Source organism: Seriola dumerili, unplaced genomic scaffold (genome assembly GCF_002260705.1).
Source record: "Seriola dumerili isolate Sdu_G_001 unplaced genomic scaffold, Sdu_1.0 BDQW01000877.1, whole genome shotgun sequence".
Classification (NCBI taxonomy): Eukaryota; Metazoa; Chordata; class Actinopteri; order Carangiformes; family Carangidae; genus Seriola; species Seriola dumerili.
The window spans coordinates 1,131,420-1,157,644 of record NW_019175132.1 but is presented as its reverse complement, the minus strand read 5'-3'; the positions used below and the strand labels follow the sequence as shown (position 1 = coordinate 1,157,644).

Sequence of the window (26,225 nt, the reverse complement as noted above, 5' to 3'; positions counted from 1 at the left end):
TGGACAACAGACCAGAGCCTACTGGTTCCTTAGGGGGAGCAGGATCCTGTGATGCACTTTCTGTGCTTGATTCCTTTTGCACAGTGATACATTCAGAATCTGGTTGCTCAGATGCAATACCAGTGTCTTTAATTGTGGTATCCACTTTAATAGAATTTGTGGTATCTACAGTAATATCTGTGGATAGACTAGCATGCACTTCACTGGAGTTAGTACTAGCATTGCTCCTTGAGAGTTCACTTGATGTTTGACTGATAGTTGCTGACACTGGCACATGGCTACTGGAAACAGATGGCATTTGGGAAGAACCATGTTGTAAATGAATAGTTGATGGCTCTTTGGCAGTAGTATCAATAGTAGATGACGAATTAGGAGTTTGTTGTGGAGATGTCATAACATCATTAAAAACAGAGAGTATACTCTTTGCAGGTTCTTTGGGTGCTGCAGTCCCTGACGCTGAAGACATATTTGCACTTCCACCAGCTCCTGGTGTTTGAGGAGTACTGGGGCTGCCAAACATGGACAACAAACCTTTTCTTGGACTTTCAGTAGAGGTAGACAAGCCGCCCAAAATTCCCCCAAGAACAGAGGTGGCTGGCTGCCCTTGTGCCTGAGGTTGTGCTTGTGGTTTAGATTGTGTCTGAGGTACACTTTGTTGAGTTTGTGATTGAGCTACTCGTTGTTGAGATGACTTTGTTGGTGGCTGGGGTTGTGGAGGACTGGGTTCACTAAACATTGAAAACAGTCCCTTCATTGGGCTATCGGTTGAACTTGATGACCCGGGCAGGATTCCCCCTAGAATAGATCCTGTTTGGGCTGGAGACTGTTGGGTGCTAGGACCACCAAACATCGAAAGAAATCCTGTAGATGGGGGGTCTTTTGGAGGAACAGTTCCCTGTTGAGGAGTCTCAGCAGTAGGCTTGGTTTGAGTAGGAGGCTGCGAAGGACTTGATCCTCCAAACATTGTTAATAAACTTTTACCAAGAGATTCCTGTTGGGGAGGTTGTGGAGTTGCACTTGGAGGATGTTGTTGAGGCCCTGTTTTAGGTGCAGCCTGTGGAGGATTTGGTCCACTAAATATTGATAATATACTTTTACCAAGAGATTCTTCTTGTGGAGCTGTAGTTGATGCAGGTCTTTCTGGTGTGAGCCCAGATTGAGCACCTGCTGTTGCTCCTGTCAGCATTTCCCCAATTGAAAATCCAAATAGTCCACCAGATGGTTTAGTTCCTGCTTCCTGTTTTGCTTCCCCTGTAGGTGGCATAGTTTCTGATCGACTTGTAGAAGGGTCTGTGGAAGAATTGGGAGGAAATACTTGGGATATACTTTTGTTTGGGGGTTGGGTCTGCGGCCGAGAGGTACCTCTTTGGTCCATTGTTTGTTGTCTCTGTATACCCTTAGGTTTAGATGCTGATGTCAGTGAACCCTCTGTAACACTAGGTTTCATTTGCTGTTTTTGTGGTGGAGAAGGCTCAGTACTAAACAGGCTGCCAATTGATCCAAATAGATTTGACACTCCTGTAGCCTCTTTATTTATAGGAACACTGTCTGGTAAAGAAGCGGTGCTGCCAGTTTTACCCTGCTGACTAGGAGATGTGTGAGAAGATGTCTGAGAATCTGGCTTGGTTTCCTCTATACCTACTGCAGATTTTAGGAAGTTCATAAAGCCTGCCTGTGGTTGTTCAGATGGTTTCTCCAATGGTATGTCCACCGGTTTATCAGTTGCAAGCTCTTTAGGTAGTTCAGGTTTAATAAGAGATTCTTTCGATCCTGAAGACACTGTGACATTGGGCTGTGTTGGTGGGGCTGCTTGTTGTACCATGGTGGTCTGACGTGAAAGTCTAGGTTTCTGTGAAGTTGTATTTAATTGTGTTGAGGGCTGAGTCACTTGAGCAGTTGTTGGTACTGTGGGCAAAATTCTTCCCCGTGTGGTAGTTGGCTTCTCCGTTTGTTGTTTAACAATTTCTGACTGAGTCACAACAGCAGTAGCTTCTTCTTTGATGATCTTTGACTTCAGACTTTGGAAACCTGATGAAAGAAGGTTCTTAGGATGTTTGTCAGGAGCTTGATCACTGGGGGATGTGCTAGTTTTGTCCAATTCCACTTGTGATGTTTTGCCAACAAAAGAGGATATAAGAGAAGAAATCTTTTTGACTTGACGATTAGGTTGTTGTTCTCCTGGGGCCACTCTCTTTCTCCATTCTTCCTCTGATACATCATCTGCATGCTTCACTGTAACCCCGGTGGATGAACGCCGGCGTTGGCTGGGTTGGTAACAGTTATGAAGTAGCTGCTGATTAGAATTTACGTTAGGAGTAGAGTTCAGGGAAACAGCAACTTTTTGAGCAAGAAATGTCTTCATTTCCTGGCTGTTCCAGTAAGGGCCAATATGGTCTTTATTACGACAAGAAAGGTCAATAACATCTTGGCATTGGTCTTGATAGACATTACTGGTCTGTCTTGGATCCATCCTGACTTTGTTTAATCTGTAAGATGTGAAGTCTAGTCCCTGTTGCCCTTGTGAAAGAAATGAATTTTCAAACATCTGAGAGAACTGCTCAAGATTTAGATTCATTATCTGATTTCCTTTTCTGTAGGCGGCAGACAAATCTAGGGGGGCATTAAGAAGTTGAGAGTCACTGTGATCTTGACCAGGAAGCCAAAGAAGTTCATCTTCATTGTAAAGTGGAATTTTAAAGCCACAGACTAAAACCATTTCATTGTGCAGCCAAGCACTGGGAAGACTATCTAGTTTCTGTGCATTTCCCCAAGACTCACCTTCTGGGGCACAAGCATACACATATTCACCCGCTGTATCTGTAAGCAAGGCATAAATGTACTCATGATCAGTGTAAACAAAGTAGCCACAGTCACCATCATCTGCTGGCCACCACATTCCTTGCTCTAAAAGTGCAAGCCATTGCTGATACCATTCAGTGTCTTCGAGGTAAAGGGAATCTTCTGTCTCAGTATTGGCATTTGGAGGACAGCCTGAATCTATTGGTCGGCTCAAATTAAACTGACTCTCATGGATCATGCCATCAGTATGATAGTTTTGTAGGACTTCAGTATCCATTCCATAATGCCAGTTAGCCGAATAAGACAAACTTGGTGCAGTCTCCTCATAATAGCCTTCATGATATGAAATCCCATTCAAGCTGTAAGTGCTACCATCATTAAATGAGTCGCATTTCCCAAACTTTGCAGCACTATGTTTAGTAGTTAAGTTCAATGCACCCTCCTGATTAGGTGAATACTCTGCATTTCCCAAGTCTTCATAACTGTTCCATAATTTCCTCTTGGGATATGGATCACCATTCCTGTGTCCATCAAACTCATACGGTCCAATTTGCCCTTCATTACAAACAAAACCCTTCCATGTTGTAGGGGTATTAAATGGCTGATTGATATTTGAAAAGCTGCTGTGAAGAGCAGGTGCCTGTAATGATGCACCTTCACAGTTCTGGCTATAGCCTTGATCTTCTCCCTGAAACTGATAATTCAGTGACTCATTCTGAAACTGTTGCCATAGAGCACTTTCACGGATCCACTGGTTTTCATCATAAGAAGGACTTATTCCATAAGGAGACAACTGACCTTGGTAAACACTTTGCCTTGAAGTTCCATACAATGAGGGAGTGCTTCCGCTAATATATGGTGGCATGTTCATGATTGAAGAACTTGTATGGCTTTGTAAAAGGGAATTAATATTTCCTGTACTATAAGCCATTGGCTGAACTAACTGATGTGTCCCAGAATAATATAACTGGGATAAATTACCTGTGCTAATTGAGGAGTATGTTGCCCGATTCTGAAGTGATCTTGCAAAAGTAGCCGATGTTCTTAGGTCTAAACTCTCCGTATCAATTGAGACAGGTGCACTAATGAAAGCATGTCTGCTCTGTCCTGGATTGAGAGAAGCATGAACAACTCTTTGACAATTGTCTCTTCCAAGGTCTGAGGTAGTACTTTTTAATGTGCCTGAATGTAACTCTGTGAACATAGCTGATGATGTCTGTTGTTCTGTAATCTGACCTGATGTTTCAACGTTTTGTTTTTGAGTACATGGTTCCTCAGTTACATTTTTGCTGAATAGTCCAGATAAAAACCCTTGCTGGGCAGTTTGTGGAATCCTCTTCTCTATCTTTGCATGTTCTTGTGAGGATTCTTGTGTTACATTAGTGCGTGACTGTGTTTGCAGTGGGGTCTTCACTGTGACTGTACAATTATTTGCGTTCTGATGCAGTAATTGTGCAGTTGATGTCGGGCAGGTTGTGTCAGTGTTTTCAGATGATTTTGTTAACTTGTTGAATAACCCTGAGAGCACTCCAGATTGACTTGTTGTCTCCTGCTGAGTCTGAGCAGTTTGGCTGTGTGGCACTTTAATTTGTTGTTCTGACTCATGGATGATTTCAGGCTGAGGTTGTTGAGCCATATTTTCAGAGGATTTAAATAATCCAGAGAGTATACCACTTGTTTGAGTTGTTTTTTGTGTTGAACTATTTTGTGGTTGATTTTGGACAGTAATAGGAATACTTCTTGCCTTTGTTTGCTCATGACTTGATTTACTAGAGGTAATTCCATGTGGCTGAGCTGATGGGTGCTGTTGTGTGTTTATGTTGTCTGCTGAAGCAAATTTAAAAAGACCAGATAAAAGACCACCTTGCTGGGATTGTGGCTTCTGGAGTGGAACTGTTTGTTGACGAGTAAAGCCTGGTTTACTAGTGTCCCTTTGGACAACTTCCTGACTTGGTGTTCTATTCCTGAGATGAAGCCCTTGGTCTGGACCTTGAGTATTCTGAGGGTTGAAAGCCAGTTGACTATGTTTAACACCGCTTTGTTGGTGCTGAACAGTTTGGCTGCTTGAAATATTCTCAGAGGATGTAAATTTAAGCAAGCCAGACAGCAACCCCTGTTGTTGAGGTTGTGTTTGCTGAGTTGCATCTGAAGTCTGCTGCTTACCAGAGAAAATGCCATGCATATTCTTCTGTTTTTCAGCTTCAGATAGCTGAACATTTTGTGGTATATTTTCTGTTGATGAAAACTTCAATAGCCCTGAGAGAAAGCCCCCCTTCGGGGGAGCTGAAGAAGTTTGTGGTGGGGGAGGGTGATGAGGAATCTGTGGTGGATTACTGCTCCTGGGTGGTTGATTGTTATGGGCAGCCTGCTGAGGTGAACTGTCAGATAGGTCACTGGTAGAGGCAAATTTAAGAAGTCCAGATAGCAGTCCTCCTTGTTTTGGTTGATTAGAGCCCATATGAGAGATGTCCTCCGTCGAGCTCCCTTTAAGAAGACCTGTCAAAAAACTTTGTGATTGAGGCTGATTGGGAGCTTGATGCTGCATTCCATGATGAGCTGCTGTTGGGTTCTGATTTGATGTAGGTTGTGCATGTGAGTCAGATGGCAATTTGCTGCTCTGAGATTGTGGATTACTGGTAATATTCTGGTTTGAACTGGGAGGAGTAGAGGTAGGGTTAAAAATGCTTGAAAGCCATCCTTTCTCAGTGCTTTCTGGTGGCACAGTGGAACTCTGTATAAAGGTGGAGGAGGTTGTTGAAGTTGAATCATGATATGATTGCACAGGATTCTGTGTGTTGGTGGAGGCACTTACATCCTCACTGGATGCAAACTTTAAAAAACCAGAGAAAATGCCTCCCTCTGCTTTTGGACGTTGCTGAGTGGAGACATTTTCAGAGGAGGGGAAAGGCTGTTTAGGGTTACTACTCAATGATGGGTCCTCCACTGGTTTCTCCAGTCGGGGATCCTCTGTGGTTCTAAACACTGGATAAACTGCCACAGGTGGAGGTCCTTGCGGTGGAACAGGGGCAGTAGATGTGATCAATGAACTTAATGACTTCTTCAAAGGGCTAAAGAATCCAGTGTTTGCTGATTGTGTTTGGCTAGTTGGCCTTGCTGGCCCCGAAACAGGCACATTTTCTTGTTTGTAAATCATTGGATTTTGTTTTCCATATGTATTTGCATCTTGATTTTGTCTCAAATGTTTCTCTTGTGATAAACTTAATTTTCCAAATTTCCCACCTCCTTCTGCCGTCATCGACTGTTTAGCTTGATGAACACATTTCTCATCCCATTGTGTATGGCCTTGAGAATACTTGGTTTCTGGTTCCTGTTCAGCTGAGTTCCCATTTACTCCTGCTGAAAAAAGCTTTAAAGGATTCAATTTCCCCAAGACAGAGTTTCCTGGAGCACTTTGAGGTTTGGTTTCAACCTCAAGTATATGTTCTTTCGTACTTGTTTGAGTTTGACTCCATGTGGGAGCTTTTGCTTCTTGATTATGACCTTGTGTATTGACATCACGTGGTGGCTGAGAAGACAAAGAACTGAAGGATTTTTCAGGAGAAGTTTCTACTGGAGATACAACAGCTACAGGAGCTGAGCTATTTGATTTAGGAATAAAGGACAAGAGTTTTGTTAGCCCAGATTGTGACGATTGTGATGGTGCTTGTGGAGGCAGGACAGGCTGTTTAGGGCCTCCTCCCACTCTGTCAGTGAGAGAACTAAATAATGAGCTCATGGCATTTTTTACCCCTGAGACGCCTTGGTCAGAAGAAGTGTGCGATTGGGTTTCTACTCTTGGATCCTTTGATGAGCTATTTTGGTCATCTCCAAAAGAATCAGTTCTGTTGCTACCCAGAGACGATAGCCTAGATTTACTTGATTTAGGAAGGGAACCATACTTACTAATTTCCTCCTCTTTTTCAGCAAGGTATTCAGAAACTGTTTCAACAAGACACTGGAGCTCATCCATAGGGTCTACATATTCATCACTTGGTTCCTCTACAGGAGAGAGCATTGCCTCTGGAGTCCATCCTCCAATTTTAGCTTTTCCACACTTCTTCTCCCGGAGACCCTGAGAATTTTCAATGTGGCCCTCATAGGAGAAAGAATACCTATCTTTGTGATGTCTTGCATTGCTTGGGTGAAAATTTTCTCCTACAAAGGCATCAATATCCTCTTCTGCTCCTATGGAGTAGTGCAGATCTTCAGAACTCTCTAAATCAAAATCAAAACGTGCCCCCATTCTTGCATCTTGTTCTTTTTTGTATGCCACATAATTCTCTAAAGTGTGGTCAAGCTCATTTTTAGCCCACATCCTCGTCTTGTAGAGAAGCCCATTCTTGTATGGCCTGAGGCATGATGTCAACTTCTCCTCTTCCTGCATCTCCACTACCTGCTGCATAAACAGCTCCCCCCTCTTCTCACGGAGCAGTGCAAGGTCAGAGGGAAAAGCCTCTTCTCTCATTTCGTCTGCCTCTGCACTAAGCAACCCTCCTGGGTTCCTTATCGTTTTCTTTCGCCGTCGATCAATAGTGTCATAGCCCTCAGGGTAGGTGGCAGGCAGAAAACCACTACGTTGAGTATTTTGACGGATAGGAGTATGTGATAGCTCAGGGTAGGGTCTTCCCATTCGAAGGATAACGTTGTCTTCCTCATCATCTAAGAAGTCACTCAGCTGAGGCTTGCCCTGCCCTTTGTATTTGTTTTCCCAATCTTCGACCCCCATGCCAGAATCTACAGGTATAATTCGGACCCTTCCTTTCTGGTTTAACGATCTAATTTAGGTTAGGAATTAAAGATTTAACGGGGTGGGAAAGGATACAAGGAAAGAAAAGAAAAAGCAAACAAACAAGAAGAAAAATGCAAACAAAAACACAAGTTAAGCAGTACGATAAATGGAGAAATTAGGAACAATTTCATGCAAATGTAAAGACAATAATGCTCATCAGCTTAGTAGTCACTTTTGTAATAATTCTGCACACATATTCTTAATAGAGTCAAGGATATAATATATAGGTAATAAAACTGTATGTGTGTTCAAGTCTGAGAGTGCATGTGCCCCTATGTTTGCATGTGCCTCTGTGAATTTATATCTTTTTAAATTCCCACAGAAACAGTCATGCTTATCAGCACTTCAACACACAGCCTGCAACAGCATTCAAGAAATGCATGCTAAATCACCACCATATGGCACACACTGAAAGTTTTTCATCACAAAAGAAATGCACGTGTATGTCACTGACCCGCTCCCTCCATGTGTGACAGAGGGATTCCCTCTGTGATATGGTTAAACCAAGTTCAGAGCCTTTGAAACTATCAGGAACTTGAACCAACACAACAGACCCAGACTCAAGACAAAAAGAAACATGAACAATGAGCTTTTTCCTGGCTGTAATCCCATTTTTTTTCTGATCTAGAATTATCCGGATCAACTCCCTATCAGTCCACACAGGCAGATTTGCAGCAGTCTCACTGGTACACATGTATTCCATGGCAATCCACTCAGACTCCATGCACCAAGACCATTTGCTTTATGGATGAAGCCCTCAAAACAGCTGTGTAGTGTTGATGATGATGATGATGATGATGATAATGATAATAATAATATAATAATAATTATAATAATAATAATAACAGTAATAAAAATAATAATAAAATGTTTTAATAGCAGTAGCTTAATGAATAATATTCTATTGAAAGTAAAATATTGTTGTTATTTTAATGTAAATATATAATTCTAGAAACAATCACCACACATACAAACACACCTTTGGCCAGCTTTAACAAATAGTGTGTAGTGATGTGCAACTCAGTGGAGAACAACAATAATATGAATTAAAAAGCTAGAGAGAGTGGAATTAACTGCAGCACTAAGGCTGAGGATACAGGGTCTGATCCATTCTGCCTCTAGAGTACAGATCCCTCCTGGTCTACTGAAGCAGCTGAATGAACCACTAACTATGGCAAAAAAGGAAAGCTAGCCGACAGACAAAAAAAAGCACAAAGCTCCAACCATATTGGCTCTGAGTCTGGCAAACTGTCCAAAAGAAAAAAAAAACTGAATAATTATAATAATTTAAAATGACTATTTCTGTCACTGCAAATCTGAAAGTAGATGTAAAACAGGAGGAAAATTTTAAGTCTGTATGAGTAAGGAAATGTATGAGTGAGTTTGAGTAAGCAACATTTGCTCTGTTTTTAAATTGGAGAAATAATAAAATAACACATAACGAGTTACCATTGAGGGTACAGTTGTTTATTTCTAAAGCAATCAGTACTACACCCCTGAAATAGATCTTTCGTTTGTTGAGTTGATTATGTTAAATTTTTGCTGGCACTGTCTTTTGTCACCCTCATGTTTATATATGGGGATGGGTAAAACACTGGACAAACAAGGCCATTGTGCCGCATTGCACTAGATACCACAATTGTACCAAAAGAAAGCATATTGGCTCTAAAGTGACCGAGTGAGTGAAGGTGTGTATGGGTAACTGTGTGTTTACTCTGTCTACCTGCTTCCTCTCTGGTCTCTGTAGTCCAGGTCAAAACTGTGGACAGAGTCCGTGCAGGAGTCTGGGTGTTGCTGCAGCCGAGGCCCCATGGGGTACTGGTGCATGGAGGAGTTGGGCTGAGCCGTTGTGTGGTAACGTGGAGGCAGACTGTTACTAGTCTCACTGCGGTAGTCACTGTCCCGGTCATCTACAGCACTGTCCTGGTCATCTAGAGCTGCAACAGGACGAACTGAGTAAATTAAGCTTACCTGAAACATCACTAAGTATGTTTCATACAACCAGCAAGCATTTAAAAATCCTTGATTATTATCAAACCCATGTGAAAGTGCAGCCTAGTTTAAATTTTGCCTATCTGGAAAGAAAAATGTTAAGAGCTGAAGAAATAGAAATAAACAAACTAGGAGTGGATGCCAGGTTAATAGGGAGGTTGAGAGAGCAAATGTCATGCAGTTTTAAAAGACTGTAGCCTTTATACACGCAAAATACTAAATGGAGGATACTGAGTTATGTGTCCATCTGTGTTATCCTTTAGATTGATCTGTTGTATGTAATTGGGAATTTTCATTTTTTTCTAAAAGGACAGTGACAAAAATTGTACAGCAAAATTAAACACAGTTGTTTTTGTACATTTATGTGCTGTTACACAAACATTACAAAAACTTCTTACAAATCTGATCTGTTAGAAGAAGAAGACAAAGAAGAAATGCACCCAAATAAACTACTTTTTGAAAGTGACCTTGCCAACCCCAAGAGTGACCTTAGAAAATTTCTTTGAAGAGGTTGGCATCTGCTGGAGGGAGCAGCTGAGCTAGGGTTTTATCTTTTCAGAGCGATAAAGTGAGAGGGGGACAGATAAACTGATTCTGTTGATATCTCTTAGAGCAGAGTGGGAGGACAGTGAAATGTCAAGGTGATATATAAATATAGCTGAGCGAAGGCTGCCACCTACCAGTTTAGTGATGCAACTGCAATTTAAACTCTCAGATTTGACAAGGGCTTTTCTATAGGTTTTAATAACCATATTCAAATATTATTATAATCCTAACAAACACATTCTTAAAAAAAGGTGTGTGGAGCACAACTTCAGAAAAATATCAGTGTTTCTGATGAATTTTCCTGACTCTTTGTTAGCTAGTATGTGTGCTAAATCACTCACATATGGACTTAATATACATGGGTTATGAAAATCATATGACATCAGCACAGAGCATAGATAACGGGAAAACAGCAGGACAGAAGGATATTAAGTTAAAAAAAAGGACAAAGGGGGGTCCAGGAAAATAGTGAGGAAAACCAATGAGTGAAATAATGAGAATAAAATGCACGGAAACTTTATGTTTTACATGTTATTGGGTGTGGGGCATTAGGACATGCAGAGGGCACTGAGGATTGTCCAGGGGGGAAAATTTCATCAAAGTGTGTTTTACATACTCAGTGGGTCAGCCCATCCGAAATAGTTGCCTGGTGAAAGTGCAGATGTTACAAGTGAGAGGTACAATCAGAGGAGGTAGAGGGTGTGAAAACAAAAAGAAAGTGTCCCTGTGTTGGAATAATGGGAAGACAAGGGAACCTTATCAGTGGTTCTCAGAGTGGAAAACAAACTGTCACAACAGTGAGAAAAGATTTGACATGCATAACACGGCCTCTTTGTTAAGTTTGTAAAAATATTTACAGACTTAATCTGAGGTGTATAATCTTCGTTTCCAATTCTGACTCAACTGTTACTAGATCTGGCAGTGCAACAGGGTCAAGAGAGTGGAAGGAAATAATATCAAAGCCTGAGAGCTAAAAGGATGGATAATTGGCCCCATCTAGTGGCTGAGAGCAATATAGGCAGGCACACTCACAGCACTGGGATGCTGCAAATGGCAGTGGGCGACTCTGAACGTCATCCTGAATAGGGTACTACAAAGGGGGAGAGAGAGAAAATAGCATGTATCAAGTCTTTTTTTCATGTCCTCATATTATTATTACCACAGTAATTTAATAGCCCCACTCCATCAGCATTAACATCAACAAAAATAAATATAGCAGTACGTCATTAGCAGTACTGCTGAGGTGAAGTAAACAGGAACATCTGTTATATTTAGACATCAAAACACAGAAAAAAACTTGACTTAATTAAAAGAAAATGCAAACCAGCAGGACATAACTGTGTGTTATCATTACAATATATCAATGCACTGTTTTGCCTTCAAAAAAAAAAAAAAAGTAGTAAAACCTCATCAAGTGGCTCTTTACCTCATCATGGATTCTCATGGTATTGATACGTTCCAGCTTGCCTGTCCAGTACTGTGCCTCATCATCTGGGATGTCTGGTACCAAAATATGCATAAAACATACATGTGAACCTGTGTTTGACGTCTACATCCTGCTCCTTCTGACTTCAAGCGTCACATTCCAGGATGTTATCATAATACATTTATGCCCGTTTAATTTCTCATGAGCATCTCAGGAGCGGGGAAATAAAAATAGTTAACAATGGCCACAAACTGTTAAGGGAGGAGGATCACAAATGTCAGGAACATTTTTGTCAGAGCAGCAAGGAACGAATGTCTAAAGATGCTGCAGATGAATCTTGACGGTAACATAGCAAACACATTTTAAATGACGAGCTATAGTTTGAAAAGCAGAATAATTACACACATTAATGACATCACATTAACGAAACTACCAAATATGAAAAAAATTTAAATTAAAACCTGAAAAATACTAGCAGCCAGGAGAAAAGGTCGAATAAACATGTACATACGTGAATATAAATATATATGTTTATATGGGGGACAGCTGATATGAAATTAAGTCAGAACAGGAGTGTTTTGTCCTCATTTTTTCTTACTTAACCCTGCCTCTCTAACCATATGTATTACCTGAGACTAGATTACTATTCTCTATCACAGATCAGGTACTCTCCTCTCACCGATCCCACTTTTCAGGTGGATTTGCGCTACACTGCAGACAGATGCACATTAAAGGCCACACATACAAAGGCCAGGGGCTTCAAAGACACACCGACCCACAGCTTTAATGAATGGCTGTGGTGCCACAGAGAGTCATGATGGCCTTCTGCAACTTTGAAAGGTCTCCTCTTAAAACAGAGAAACAGGCTGTCTCCCACTCAGCGGACGGACACCCTGCTTTAACTTTGATGCCGTTTGATCATAAGGTTTGAGCTGTATATGCGGCGCCGGCGAAGGGGATACTGTAAATACAACTGTGGTCAAGGACACAGAGAGCGAGAGGGCAACGTAGGACATTTTACTCGTGAATCTTGAAGAGCGTCAAATTAAATGAGATTCACAGCACGAAATATCTCATACTGTTAATTATCAGTAGGACTTTTATTCAGAAATTCTTTTCATCATTTGAATCGGGCAGATTGGACAAGGTTGGTTGTATGCAAAGGGACAGTAATAGTGACAAACCCACAAAGAGTTATCATCCAACTCTGTACTGCTGGCAAGCTTTTCGACCTGTTTAGCCTCTTTTAGCTCATTTGTTTTGTTTTATGGCTCCTTCACTGTTTGATTCATTCTCATTTCTCTCATTCACCTAGTTTCCAGCAACAGCAAGCAGCTGTTTTCACCATAAAAACTCTGATAAACCCACAGTATGCTCCCTGCCTAGCTCCAAACGGTAGACAGTCAAAGTTAGTGACTACGTAGTGAAGAAAATGAAACATTGAGCAGCTAAATTGCCAGATATTTTTCCCAGTTGAGAGGTAATGGAGCAAAAGAAATCTGAAAATTTGATTGATTTTCATCATATGGTCAAAAGCACTACCTAAATAAATGCTAATGTTGCTGATGGGTGCCTTAATAGATGAATTCTTGTTAAAGTATCTCTATTTTATAAAGCAATGAAAAAACTAAAAAAAGAAAATCAATGCATGCAGCTTTGATTAAATAGATATGCAAATGTTGCTTTGGAAAATTCCAGTTAGTTTTGACTGATGGACCAAAACTGTAGCAAAAAGCATTCCTAATGGTTCCTTAATCCTGTTGGCCGCAATGGAACAATCTGGAAAGACAAAATTATATTTACTGAACCTAAGTTAATAAAGGATGGTCTGCCGTTGATGAGTCAGTGCCCCCAATTTATGCAGGACAGAAACAGGCACCTCATCCCCACTGCAACCAGATAGACGACATCAGACACTAAAACGAATATCTGTGACAAATATATAAGAGTTCCCTGTTTCTAGCCATGAATTGTTCAACATTCGTGTCCCTCACATCAAGCAGTGAGATAATAGTATGGATGTTATGAGTTAACTTGATTCAGGAAGAATGTTGCGTCATACTCTGCTTGAGTAGACCATGTTCTTCATTCCTTATAATTTCTATTCAAGAGGAATCAGTGTTTGCATAAAGCAACAGAACACCAGGTTACACTACGTCATCGGTTTGTTAGTCAGTGCCCCAGGCTGGATAGTTTTTCCTGTGTATCTCAGAAACCGACTGCTGACATTTTAGCAGGAAGCATGCATGGCCTTTGTGTAACTTGGTGGAGCAAGGTTTGATTTGACCTCAGGTAACCTGAATCACTGATGTACTCCCTAAATCACTTATGCACTCACTGTAGTCACAGCAGGTACTTGAGATGACAGTGTTGCAAAACTTCTTATGTAAGCACCTGAACTTTTCAAAAGTGTGGTTTAGTTATTGGATACTTGCCTCATTCTGGAAGTCCTAACATACAGCTAAAACACAAAGCGACTGGAAAAAAAAAGGGATAGGCAACTCTCACCAAAAGGCAGCTCGAAGCGAGTATCCATCAGGACTCGATGGGGTGTTGGGTTCTTGGTGCCATATATCTCATCCGCCTTCATCAGAACCTCTGCATCCAGGAAAAGCCACTCACCTGAGCCCTCCTGCAATCAGATATGTATATACAGTAGGTATTTATCTAGGTAGACAAATGAATATTTTTTTGTGTCTACTTTTGTACCCACTTTATGCTATTATCATTATTTTCAATGGTAATACATTTCAGGTACTTTTATTAGTGTAACTGCTAAACTCTTTTCTATCTTATTTCTGTCTATTTGTACTATATACAAAAAAAATGCACAATTGAAATACTGTATCTTGTTACTAATGAAGACTCAGTTTTGTCAATAGGGAAATTTAATTTTGAATAGAATGCTTGCTATATCTTTTTTCTGTATTATGTAATTTGTGTGTGGCGGCATATTCAAACCTCCTCTGATTGTCGGATACTCTTTAGGGGAATCCAGGCGGTCCCCACCATGGTATCCCAGATGAGGCCTTTGTTCCACACCTCAACAATGAGGCCGAGGTCCAGCCGGTTGATCTCACTGAGAAAGAGAGCAAATAAAAAAGCGTGTCAGGTATCAAGTAATGTCAAGCTTTAATAATAAAAGGTCCGTCCTGATAAAGAGCGTGGAGAATGCCAGCAGATAAAAGAGCGAAACAATAGCTACATAATTTGAGGCTTTGTTATCAGAATGAACAAAAAAAAAAAAAAAAACAGAGAAAACTTTCCAATGTTATTCAATTCCAATTCACATTCAATGAAGCAGAAATTTCTACATAATTACTGCCAGGCCCTACCACTGGCTGATAACAAAGGCTACTTCCTCTTTTTGTTGTGTATTAGCTGTCATAATCCATTCCAGCCTTGTTTTGTCATTCAGCGTGCTTTACAAAGGGCTCAAAAACAGCTTGATGACAGCAGTAAAATGGCATATAAATTTGTGAAAGGAGCCGCGTGACAAGGGCATTTGCATATTCTCATCTGTGGCAGTTTGCAACTATCGACTGGACAAACAAAAGGAAGATGACAGAAAAGATAATCAAAGAGAACAGCTAATTGAGAGAAGTGCAGGGGAGGGCGCCGAGTATCCGCGGTGTCCAGGTGCAGAGATAAAGGATTTCTAAATCATCTGCTCACACAAAATGGCAGAGAATAAATAAATCTAGCAAGGTATTAAAAGCAAACTGTTGCTAATTTTAACTGAGTGACTTGTTTAGGATGTCATTTAGATTCTATTATCCAATCTTGTAAATTTTTATTTAATTATTGCCTTTTTTAATTAAAACAAGACTACTTAATCCAGTTTTGTTCTCCAACTGACTGGAATGAACTTGCAAATGTCCATCTGAAAGTAAGTACTTGTCTCGACAAGATAAGGGGAGTCTCCTGCACTTGCCGGATCACTTGTTATTTCCACATCATTTTAAACCCCCTTCATGCAGTTCAGAAAAACACACAATCAAAACACAGTAGATGTAGATCAAAATGGAATTGAAACTGTGGAAACCTTATTATGAAAACACAACATTTTTACTAACTTGTTTTTATGTTAATGTTTTTTAAATCCTTTCATCATGGTGGCGGTTTAAGCCTATTACACTCTGTATATACTTGTTGTCAGTGACAACCATTTTACCTAGTGTATCAAAAGCATACTGGTTAATCTCCTACCTTCTATTGCACTACCTGGCTCAGTACAGTGCTGTTTTTTTAAAAAAAAAAATGTATATATTTTAGGTCCAAGTTATGTTAACATTAAAAGCACTACATCATCATTTTGGGAAAAACACTTTCACTTTCTTTCTGGGACTCAGATGAGAAGATTGAGACCATTCTAATATCTGTACGCTAAATACTGGAAACAGGGAGAAAGAGCCGGCCTTCATGCTAAGCTACGCTAACCGGCTGCTGGTGGTAACTTCAAATTCACCATCTTCAATCCTCTCATCCAACTCAAGAAAGCTAATATGTGTATTTCCCGAAATGTCTGACTATTCCTTTAATTTGAAACCGCTCTTCCTTGTTGATGCATTAACGTGCACACCATGCAAATACTCAGCTCTCGAAAACAACTTCATACAAAAGTAAAATGTAATCCAGACAAATGATAAGCAATCATGATAAAACATAACAATATATGTAACATCTTTCAAGCATATCTGAACTCAGATATTGCTGCAAGTTAGCTCCAATGTTCAAAGATAGGAAATTTGGAATTGCCATTTTTGGATTGTACTTGAGCTGCGTCACCATCTCCTAATGTTTAATAAAGACATTTGGTTGTAACAGGTGGTGCTGAGCATTCACTGGAAACGCTGATGAATGATTCTGTTTTACGTTGAATCACACCTAGCCAACACATCATTAATGGACAGTAGAAGGATGAAGGTCTGGAAAAACAAACACTGTTGCAATGAGGGAGTTTACAAAAGACAAACAATGACACACATGCAACAACGTGCTGTCTCTCACGTCGCCATAGATACCTTTCACAGGGAAAGTAAAATGAGGAAATTAAACCCAATGAATTACAGGGAGGAAATGAACAGCAACTGTTTGACGAGATGCTTTCGTAGAAGGAGTTGCAGAATTTGAAAAACAGACACCTTTCCTGTTATAAGCATGAGGTAGGTTTCAAATTAGGATAACAGGGAATGTGACGTCATGGATGGTGTGTGAAACACTGTATGTGTCTCTGACAGAAGGATGCACCCTGTTTTGTCTCTCATACACTAATATCTTTTTAGATAAATGATAGAAAGTCTTGTCAAAGGTGATACATCACGAGGTGAGTTGTCAGTCCTGAAAGATTCTCACTGTCATAGAGTCACACCAAGTCAAACATAGTGACAGTCTAGTATAATGTCTAAAGTGCAGTGAGCTGATCGCTTGTATTGGTTTTGTGTATTAGGTGAGGTCCTAAAGGCATATTTTTTTGTCTACTATGAACTAATAATTAAATTAAAGTGTGGTAATTAAAGTGATTAAAATCTAATTAGTTCAATAAATCTTGAAGCATGAATCCTGTGTGTTTAATAACTTACAACATAAAATCCTGTTCCCAGCAGGGCTGCTCCCCCCGCACAGTGATCGTTGTGCTTTTGACATTCTGCACCTTCAGCGTCACGTAGGTGTTAAACTTGTCTGAAACAAAGGAAAGAAAGATTATAGTTTAAATTATAATGAGGTGTTAGCAATGCACTGCAAACATATGAAGGGGTTGTATTAGGGAGAGTATTATGAATGACTATTACAAAAAACATCGGGGAGTAAATGAGCAGTAGAGAAGATATTATTTGCACAGTGTTAACATACTGTATATGCAGGGTCATTCATCAGGAAAACTGTACCGACACACACACATACACACACACTTTCAAGGGTGTTATATATTGAAACAGATCATGGAAAAAAAGGCAGGCAGCAGATCCAATGTTCAAAATAATACAAGTAATACTGACCAGGCCAGTTCTACTTTGGCTTTGTGTGGGAGAAAAATACATCAGGAGCTCTAGTGAGAGTGAAAGCAGATAAGCACCCCCGCCCTGTTGAGCCAAGCCAAGCCAGGCCAGGCCAGGGCAGCAAACTGACCCTGTTAATCTCCAGTGAGAGCCAACCACACACAGCAGGTTCAACAATCCAAATGCCTGGAACGTCTCTCCCGCACTGTAAATTACAGCTTCTCCCGATCCCACTCATTATAATTTCTTCTAAACATGCTGCATGTAACAGAGGACGCAGGTCTGCTGATGACGTAATGAAGTGGAAGTCTCTCCTGACCTGTTACTACTGCAGAAAAGGTCTCTGTCAGCCCTGATAACATCAAAACTAAAATTGAATTTCAAATGGGTCAAAGGTGACGTGTAATTTTCTTTCTGAAACTGTGTGATCTATAAATTCTAAATCTAATTCTAAATATGACCGCCGGCCGGTTCTGTAGTAAATGATCACTCTCTGCGACATGGGTTCAAATGCCTATCTGTCAGTCTGTGTAGACAACTTTCACACCCAGTGATCTCCATCAGCCTCCTCTCAGCCAGTAGTACCGCACGGTGGAGTCACAACAACCATTTGCACCAGCTGTCAACGCCTGTAGGGGTGAGGGGGGTGGAAGGGGATTAGACAGCCCGTAACACAACCACCACTTTTCATTTCCTGCAGTTGGGCGAATGAGCGCCAAACCCATGCCTGCTGATGTGCTCAGTTTTGTTATGGTAGTTACCAACCCCTACAGCACTGGTGGTCCTCCCTGCAACGGCCCCTTATACCAACATAAATTTGACCTGTACCTAGGCACAACAGCAGCTATAGGATCAGCTTGGATTGAAATGCTTAAAGATCTTGTGACTAAGTTGTATGGAAGAAATAACCATAGGAGATAATGGATCCTTTCAGTATAAAAGCCTTGGAAATGACCGTAAATTTAAATCAATAGCTATATAAAAACAGTTTTAACAGAACCTGAAAGTTTTAGTCTTCATGAATGTAGTATTTGTAAAATTTTGTTATCAATAAGACCTACAATTTTTTTTTAAATATCAATCACAGTATTGCAGAGGTTTTATACTGATAAATGCACCCATTTGAAACATATGTGCGCACTGCAGGACCATCATCATTACTCTCGCAAAACATTACAATAAGTAAAATCACAAGGGCTGCGACATTACTGATTAATCTGCCAATTAATTTCTCATTTAATTGTTTAGCCTATAAAATGTCAGAAATTAATGAAAATTTCCATAAGTCAAATGCTCCCATTGCTTCTTTAATTGAATAATTATTTCATCTCTAAAAATGGCAACAACAGAGCTTTGAAATACCAATGATATATAAAATATAGTGAAATAATTAATTAAAAAACATATGCCAGATGCAATTATCTTGAAGTTTCAGTATACAATATAATTACAATACACAAAATATGTTCGTATTAACACCCTGTTTTGATATGGGCAGCACCCACAATTTCTGGAGCAAAGACTGAATGTTGACCCCCATGCACTCACACACATACACTCACACACATACACACACACACACACACGCACACAGGCACACAGGCACACAGGCACACATGCACACACCTTTTGGTCTATGGGAAATAATAGCAAAGCATCAGCTGCTCCTTTGTAGACTGATCACCTGACCACGTTAAACAAAGATTTTCCTGGTTACCGCAGCAACATATTGAAACATTTACTCTGCACATAGCCTTTAACACAGCAGCCAGATAAGTAAACGCAACTCTTGACACAATGAGACAGTAAACAGTTGACACAGGTGGATTCTTACAACATTCCACTGGCACACAACGTAAATAAACATTAAGAATTAAATTAGGCCACAAAACAGAAAGCACCCAGTGGTCTGAAAGCATTGCCCGACTGACAAGTACCATGAGTGACAAGACACAGACCTAATTAGTGTCTCTGGAGAACAGTAGCGACAAAACACAGGTATTATTACAAAGGAGCCTGGGGGATGCTCAAGCCTTTTGCTAATTAGATAGACCATGCTTTGTGCCACACTTGGGCCGCCTCCCATGAATAGAATAGATGAGATAAGAGAAGAGGATGTTGGATTAGATAAGAGCCACTTAGTGGTTGTGGGCCTTTTACAGTAGGCACTGTCCACTATACGGCCGATACAACCTGCACTGTTGAGGAGGAAGCAGCAGTAACTAGCTGGAAAAACACAAACTATGTGCATGCACACCAGAGCCTGACTGTTAATGGATTTATGAGGTCAATACCGGTATCAGTGTTTGAGAATAATTTCAATACAAGGACAAGACATTGGCCAGTATTCCCTTTTTAAAAAAAAAAAAAAAAAAAAAAAAAAGGTAAGATACACATAATATAATATTAACACTGGAGCTAGACTACACTAGTCAGGCTGATATATACACCAATGTAAGCTTATGTATTGATACTAGTGTATATGTATTTACCAATAGGTAGGCATTACAGTACAGAAATGCAGAACAAGGTTTGAGGTGGTTTAGGACAGTGTCACCATTGGTCACAATTCAAAAGAAAAAAATCTACAGAATCCATATGAAGATTGTTTGTTTTTAACTTACTATCAGCCAATACATTGTTACTGGGTTTTTTATGCTCCCAAATACCAATATCAGTAGTTGTAATGGCTTAAATCCAGTATTGGTTGAGCTTTAACTGATAGAATAAACAGAAATCAATAAAAAAACAATCATTTTTGTGAAGTTCTATAAAACGTTGTGATAAACATACTGTATGTATGTCTAACTTTTATTAGAAAACAAAGATGACACCAACAGTTAAAATAGTATTTTTGAAGAGAAGCTTCACTTAACATTAAATGATTACAAAATAATAGCTATAAAACATAGTTGAGTTAAATTAAGCACACTATACAACTGCTCAACTTTCCAGCTCAGCAATTTCTTCTAATGTTCGCCGTATACATCCAGGATGTACTGATATATCCAAGACAAGACGAAGGCAACTTATAATATCAGCCCTGCCTATATATTGGTCAGGGTCAAGCAAGCACACTCAAACATGCAATATATGTAAATCCACATACATCAAGTTTGTACCTAACAGAAGTGAAACTGTGAAATCTTAGGCACTTTAACTCTGTAGGATCCACACACACACACACACACACACACACACACACACACACACACACACACACACACACACACACACACACACACACACACACACACACACACACATAGTGAAAGCACACCAAGCACACCTGCCAGTGGAGGAATCACATGAAGTGACTTGTGGGATGATACAGCCATCTTGTCCTGTCAATGTTTTAAGACAGAACTCGCTGTCCCTGCCTGTGAACTGCCCGCTCACCCTGAGCCCTCAGTGTGTCTTCATCCATTATTGATTGATGATGAGTTTTTCAATGAATTAGTCAGGGAAAGGCAGTCAGTTGGAAGGCTGACATTTCAAATTCAGACCAGTCATCAATGTTGCATGCAACAGGAGACATAAATCTATTGGAGGAGTTTTTCACCATTGATGGGACCACCTCATGAGAAGTCTCCATCTGTACAGGGTGCATTCTGAGTATCTTAGCATAGTTTTCAGAAACTAAAATTACTTAAAAAAAACACTAAAATATTTGGGCAGGCATACACGTAGAGACTGAGCACACATACATACACAGAGAGAAATCCAGCAACACACAGCCCTTATCAAGCCCCAGTTTCCTGTGGCAATCAGTGGAAAGTAAGACAGCTGGCCACTGGCCCATCCAAGGTCACCTTCAGTTCTACAGAAACAACTGAATGTAAGGCCTCCAAAGTGAGGCCTAAGAGCTATCCATCTGAAGGTGTGGTGAAAGCGCAGCACAAACACACATCCCAGACCAGCCTTATGTAAACGTTGAGGGTTCTTCCAATAAGTCTCACATCTTCTTTTGCAGAGCAAGTTAGGGTTATTACGAGGATTATTGAAAAGCCGCGACATGTTAAGTACTCCGTTCCTTAAACCTGAATAAACAGACAAAGGGCCTGTTACTTCCGAGAATTCCCACAAGCATGAGGAGTACGGTGACATAATGGCAAAAGAAAAAAATGACATAACTGCAGGAATCTGATCTCAACATGCCTTTCCTATAACTAAAGAGAAGATTAAGTGCAGATCTCGTCAGCAGAATGTGCAGCTTTGATGCACAATTGATTATATTTGCAGCATAATGAGACAGTGAGCCAGTTCAGTGCCCAAAAACAATGGAACATCCAGAGTGTGTGTGGTCTAAGGAATAGTGGTCTAGGTCTAGGTCTAGGCTTAAAGTCTACAAAATGTATGAATTAAAAATGTGCCAAAATCATGCTCTCCACAATAATGAAAGAAACAGAAGTTGATTATGATTATATTATTATTCCACCCTGTATTTCCATCCCTCCTATTGCACAGGGTTAATTTAGCACAATGCGTTGAAGAGGAGATTTTTTGCTGGTTACAGTTCCTTGAAAAACCTGATTGAGCAGGTTGCTACTGCTAAAGCTACATTATCAGTCTCACAGTATTTATAAGATTATTCTTTTTATACCATTTGCCTAAAGATGATATCATTTACAGTATCAACTTCACCTTTGGTGTTCTAAATCTCTTGCAGGACTGTTCCTGACATATCCCTCTTGGCTCTGTGCCATAGAAAAGTGACTGAAGTTTACATTTCGCCTAAGGGTGACGACAGGCTTAACTGAATTATCCCTGATGTTTGCTCTGGGGCAGGTGTCACATGAGTTGTGGGAGGGAGGAAGGCACAGGCAGACGGACAGAGAAGGCCAGCATAGACTGACAGTTTAAAACCAATATCTCAGCGCAGCAGACACAATGCTGCTTGTGAAATAAAATCATTACGCTTCCCCTAACATGAAGGGTAAAACACACACGCTAAACAAATGTAGAGACCTGCTGGATAATTGACTTTGCGGAGGTCAGCCGGGGACGGAGAATGAGAGTAAAAGTGTCACCGGCAGATCCAAAGCCGCGGTGACTTTCTGTCGGTGCTGATGCCTGCTTCTGACAGAAACGTCACAGGGCTTAAAGGGAGGCGTGAGGCTGAACACTACAGGGATTTGGCCAAGGTGGAGAGCGCGGGGATTTGGACTTAGCAGCCACCGATCTAAGCTCACCTGTGCGAGACTCGGCGTGGAAGGACACAGGATTACATAATGCAAGATCAAACCTAGCTTTCGGTGACTTGCCAGAATCTGAGTGATTAACCTACATGAGAAGATGAGTGTGTGTGGCATATTTCCAACAACAATTAAATTACTGGGGATTCACCTACAGCTTTACACCGGGTGAGGTTGTTGTAGATTATCTCACGGAGAAATGTGTTTAAAATGTGAAACATCTATGATCAGACTGAACAAATTCAGTAGTACTCACCTGGAGGTCCTTGGAGCTTGGCTTTCTTCACTGTAAAACACAACAAAAACAATGATTAGCATTTGTTGTTGTTATTGGTGATGAAAACAGGTCAGGAAACGCAAACATACCCAGGCATGAGTAATGAAAAATGGACAGGATCTCCTATTACTGAGGCCTGACGAATTCATTGATATGCAGAGAGGCGAGGCGTGAACTGATGACTCGTGACACCTGAACGACAGCCTCACGGTGTTATCGCCTGCAAGAGCAACAACACTTAACGTGCAGCTTGATTAAAATAGAGGAGCTATTTGTTTTGGTGGGCAGCTTCGGGTCGAAATGTTATTAGACGACAAAAACACACAATGTTTTTGCTGAATTTATGCATCACCATGGCTCACTGGGTGAAACAAAAACACACATTATGAAGCAATTTGCCTAATTTCTATTTCCCTATTACTTTTTTTTCTTCCAAATTAAACTTCTGCTGAAGAACTAATCTGTATTTGATTTCCTGATACACAATCTATTCTTGCCCAAATGAAGCTCATCAAGAAAACCCTCTGACACTGGAAAAATACCATAATAAACTCTGATGGAGCTTAAAAGTTAAACAGTTAGATTAATATGATGATTTTTATTCCTACATCATTTATATTTGCCATTTGTTCTCATCTATAAATATTATATCACCTTCGAAATAGCTTTAGACAGTTTATATTATTTAAGTTTATATATACAAATCACTGTACAGGGGTGCTAAATATATTTCTGCAAAATACAATCTGTGTATTGGAATATTTGTGATCAAGTTATATCAACACATACAGTACCAGTCAAAAGTTTGGACACATCTAGCCATGTAGGTTTTTCTTTGAATACTTTTTTCATTGTAGAATACTGACTCCATCTAAACTATGAAATAACACATATGGAATTATGTCGTAAACAAAAAAGTGCTATATAACAAACAATATATATATTTTAGATTCTTCAAAGGAGCCACTTTTTAACTTGATGACAGCTTTGCACAATATTGGCTTAACGAGCTTCATGAGGCAGTCACCTGGGATGCTTTTCAGTTAACAGGTGTGCCTCGTCAAGAGTTAATTAGTGGAATTTCTGGCCTTCTTAATGCGTTTGAGACCATCAGCCATGTTGTGTTGTGGTAGTGTTGGTATACAGTACTAATCCATATTATGTCAAGAAGTGCTCAACTAAGTAAAGAGAGACAACAGTACATCACTTTAACACATGACGGCCAGTCAATATGGAAAATTGCAAGAACTTTGAATGTAACTTCAAGCGCGGGCGCAAAAACCATGAAACTGGCTCTAATGAGGACCGTCCCAGCAGAGGGAGGCCAAGACTTACCTCTGCTGCAGAAGATAAGTTCATTAGAGTTACCGGCCTTAGAAATAGCCAATTAACAGCACCTCAGATTAGGGCCTACATGAATGCTTCACAGAGTTCAAGGAGCAGACTCATCTCAACATCAACTGTCTGGAGGAGACTGAGTGAATCAGGCCTTACAGGTCCAATTGCTACAGTGACTCAGTAGTTTCAGTACATCATTTATATTTTCCATTTGTTCTTCTTTGAAATAGCTTAAGAAAGTTTACATTACATAAGTTAATATGTACACGTGATCGCTCAGGGGTGATAAAAAATACTTCAAATATAATCTGTGTATTGGAATATTTGTAATCAGGTTATACTGACGCGCATATACATTGGATTGAGAAAAGAAATGAATTAGAAAATAACATACTAAGTACTGACACATACATTTTGTCAGAGCTGACAAATACATTTTATTGCAGAATACCAATTTTAATATAATCAAGAAGCATAAGCCTAGACAGCTGTAACACAAAACGCAACAGCTGGGAAACAAACCCGCAAAAAACAATGGCAAAAGTGGACCGGGGCAGATGGGTATTAAGATAACAAAAAAAAAAAAAAAAAAGCAAAATGTCTGACTACAGCAGCCATTTCCAAAAACCTCACAGCAATTATTTAAGGGGGAAAAAAAAGGCAGGCTCGTGTATTTTGGTTTATTTTTAGACCCACCATCTTTAGCCCCTTGATGCATCTATACAATAACGTTTATGGGATTGTGAAGCGCTTTGGAGGGGATTAATTGTGATTGCTGTGGCAGAGTTATGTGCTCAGGCATGTAACCCACTAAACCTCTGGAGCCTCTGATGGCAGATGGGCAGGACGGGATGATGGAGGCACAAATGACACTTTCATATTTCCATGCAACATCCCCCGTCCCGTCTATGTAACTATGTGGGAGTAGAACATATTTATTTGTTTTCCCTTCAGAATGAAAAAAATAAATCTTTGCCTCGGGGTTATGTGGTTAGAGCATTAGAGTAAAGTAGTCTTTGTATGTTAGACAATTGATAGTAAAGCAGTGCAAGTTTGAGAATATATATCAATGTAAATAAATGCGATTCCATGCACTGGATGTTACAATTTTAGCCACAAACCAACACTAAATTTAAAGAATAAAACTCAGAAAACCCAGAGTTTTTTCCAGTGTTGTCTTTTAGGATAACAGTGGGGGAAATGGGAACTTTGTTATCACAAAGGAAAAGGAAAAAGAAAGAACTTTTCATTCATTTGTCACTGAAACCCTTCCTGTCTTGTACATACCTCATTGTGAAGCGGAAAGGGAGCAGTGGAAATGTGTTGAGGAAGCAACAGTGTGAATATTTTCTTTTTTTTTTTTTTTTGGCTTTCCACTAAGCCTTTTCAGCCATGGGCCTATCTCTTTGTCAGTGGCGCAAATGAGCTGGCATGGTGGCCTTATGTCCTAATTTGCATGATGTTATTTAGGGCTGTGACACACAGAGCAGAGGGCAATAAACCAGGGGGCCATTATTGTGGAAACTGATGCTTATCATTTTCTGTCCTGGGCCCTCCATGGCTTTAGAGGCCATTTAGCTCAGGCAGGGCTGGATGCAGAATTACCCTGTTCCCTTTTTTTTTTTTTTTAACCTAGTGTGCTTACTTTCTTCTGAACATGCCTACAACTTGATTTATGGCTTACTGGGACACTTACTGGGACAATAGAACAGAGGTATTATTAATAATTGTTTTTAGTAACACCTGTGCTTTTTCTACTATGACAAGTTAAAATGTCTGCTGTGAAAAAGGTCTACTGGATCAGACATACTATGGAGTCCCATAGATCATAGCATACATTCCACCTAAGGGCCAATAATGAAAC

General features: G+C 40.1%; 1 protein-coding gene across 1 annotated transcript in view; it reads right to left on the bottom strand.

The window, feature by feature from the left end:
• unc13b (unc-13 homolog B) overlaps window positions 1–26,225 on the bottom strand; it is a 69,309-nt gene that overhangs the window by 36,961 nt on the left and 6,123 nt on the right. Inside the window, exons 2-8 of the mRNA XM_022766633.1 lie at window positions 23,003–23,032; window positions 17,135–17,234; window positions 14,514–14,631; window positions 14,061–14,184; window positions 11,553–11,626; window positions 11,159–11,216; window positions 9,312–9,525 (exon numbers count right to left, since the gene is read on the bottom strand). Coding sequence (XP_022622354.1) covers window positions 9,312–9,525; window positions 11,159–11,216; window positions 11,553–11,626; window positions 14,061–14,184; window positions 14,514–14,631; window positions 17,135–17,234; window positions 23,003–23,032 — 718 coding nt within the window. The remainder of the gene's footprint in view (window positions 1–9,311; window positions 9,526–11,158; window positions 11,217–11,552; window positions 11,627–14,060; window positions 14,185–14,513; window positions 14,632–17,134; window positions 17,235–23,002; window positions 23,033–26,225) is intronic.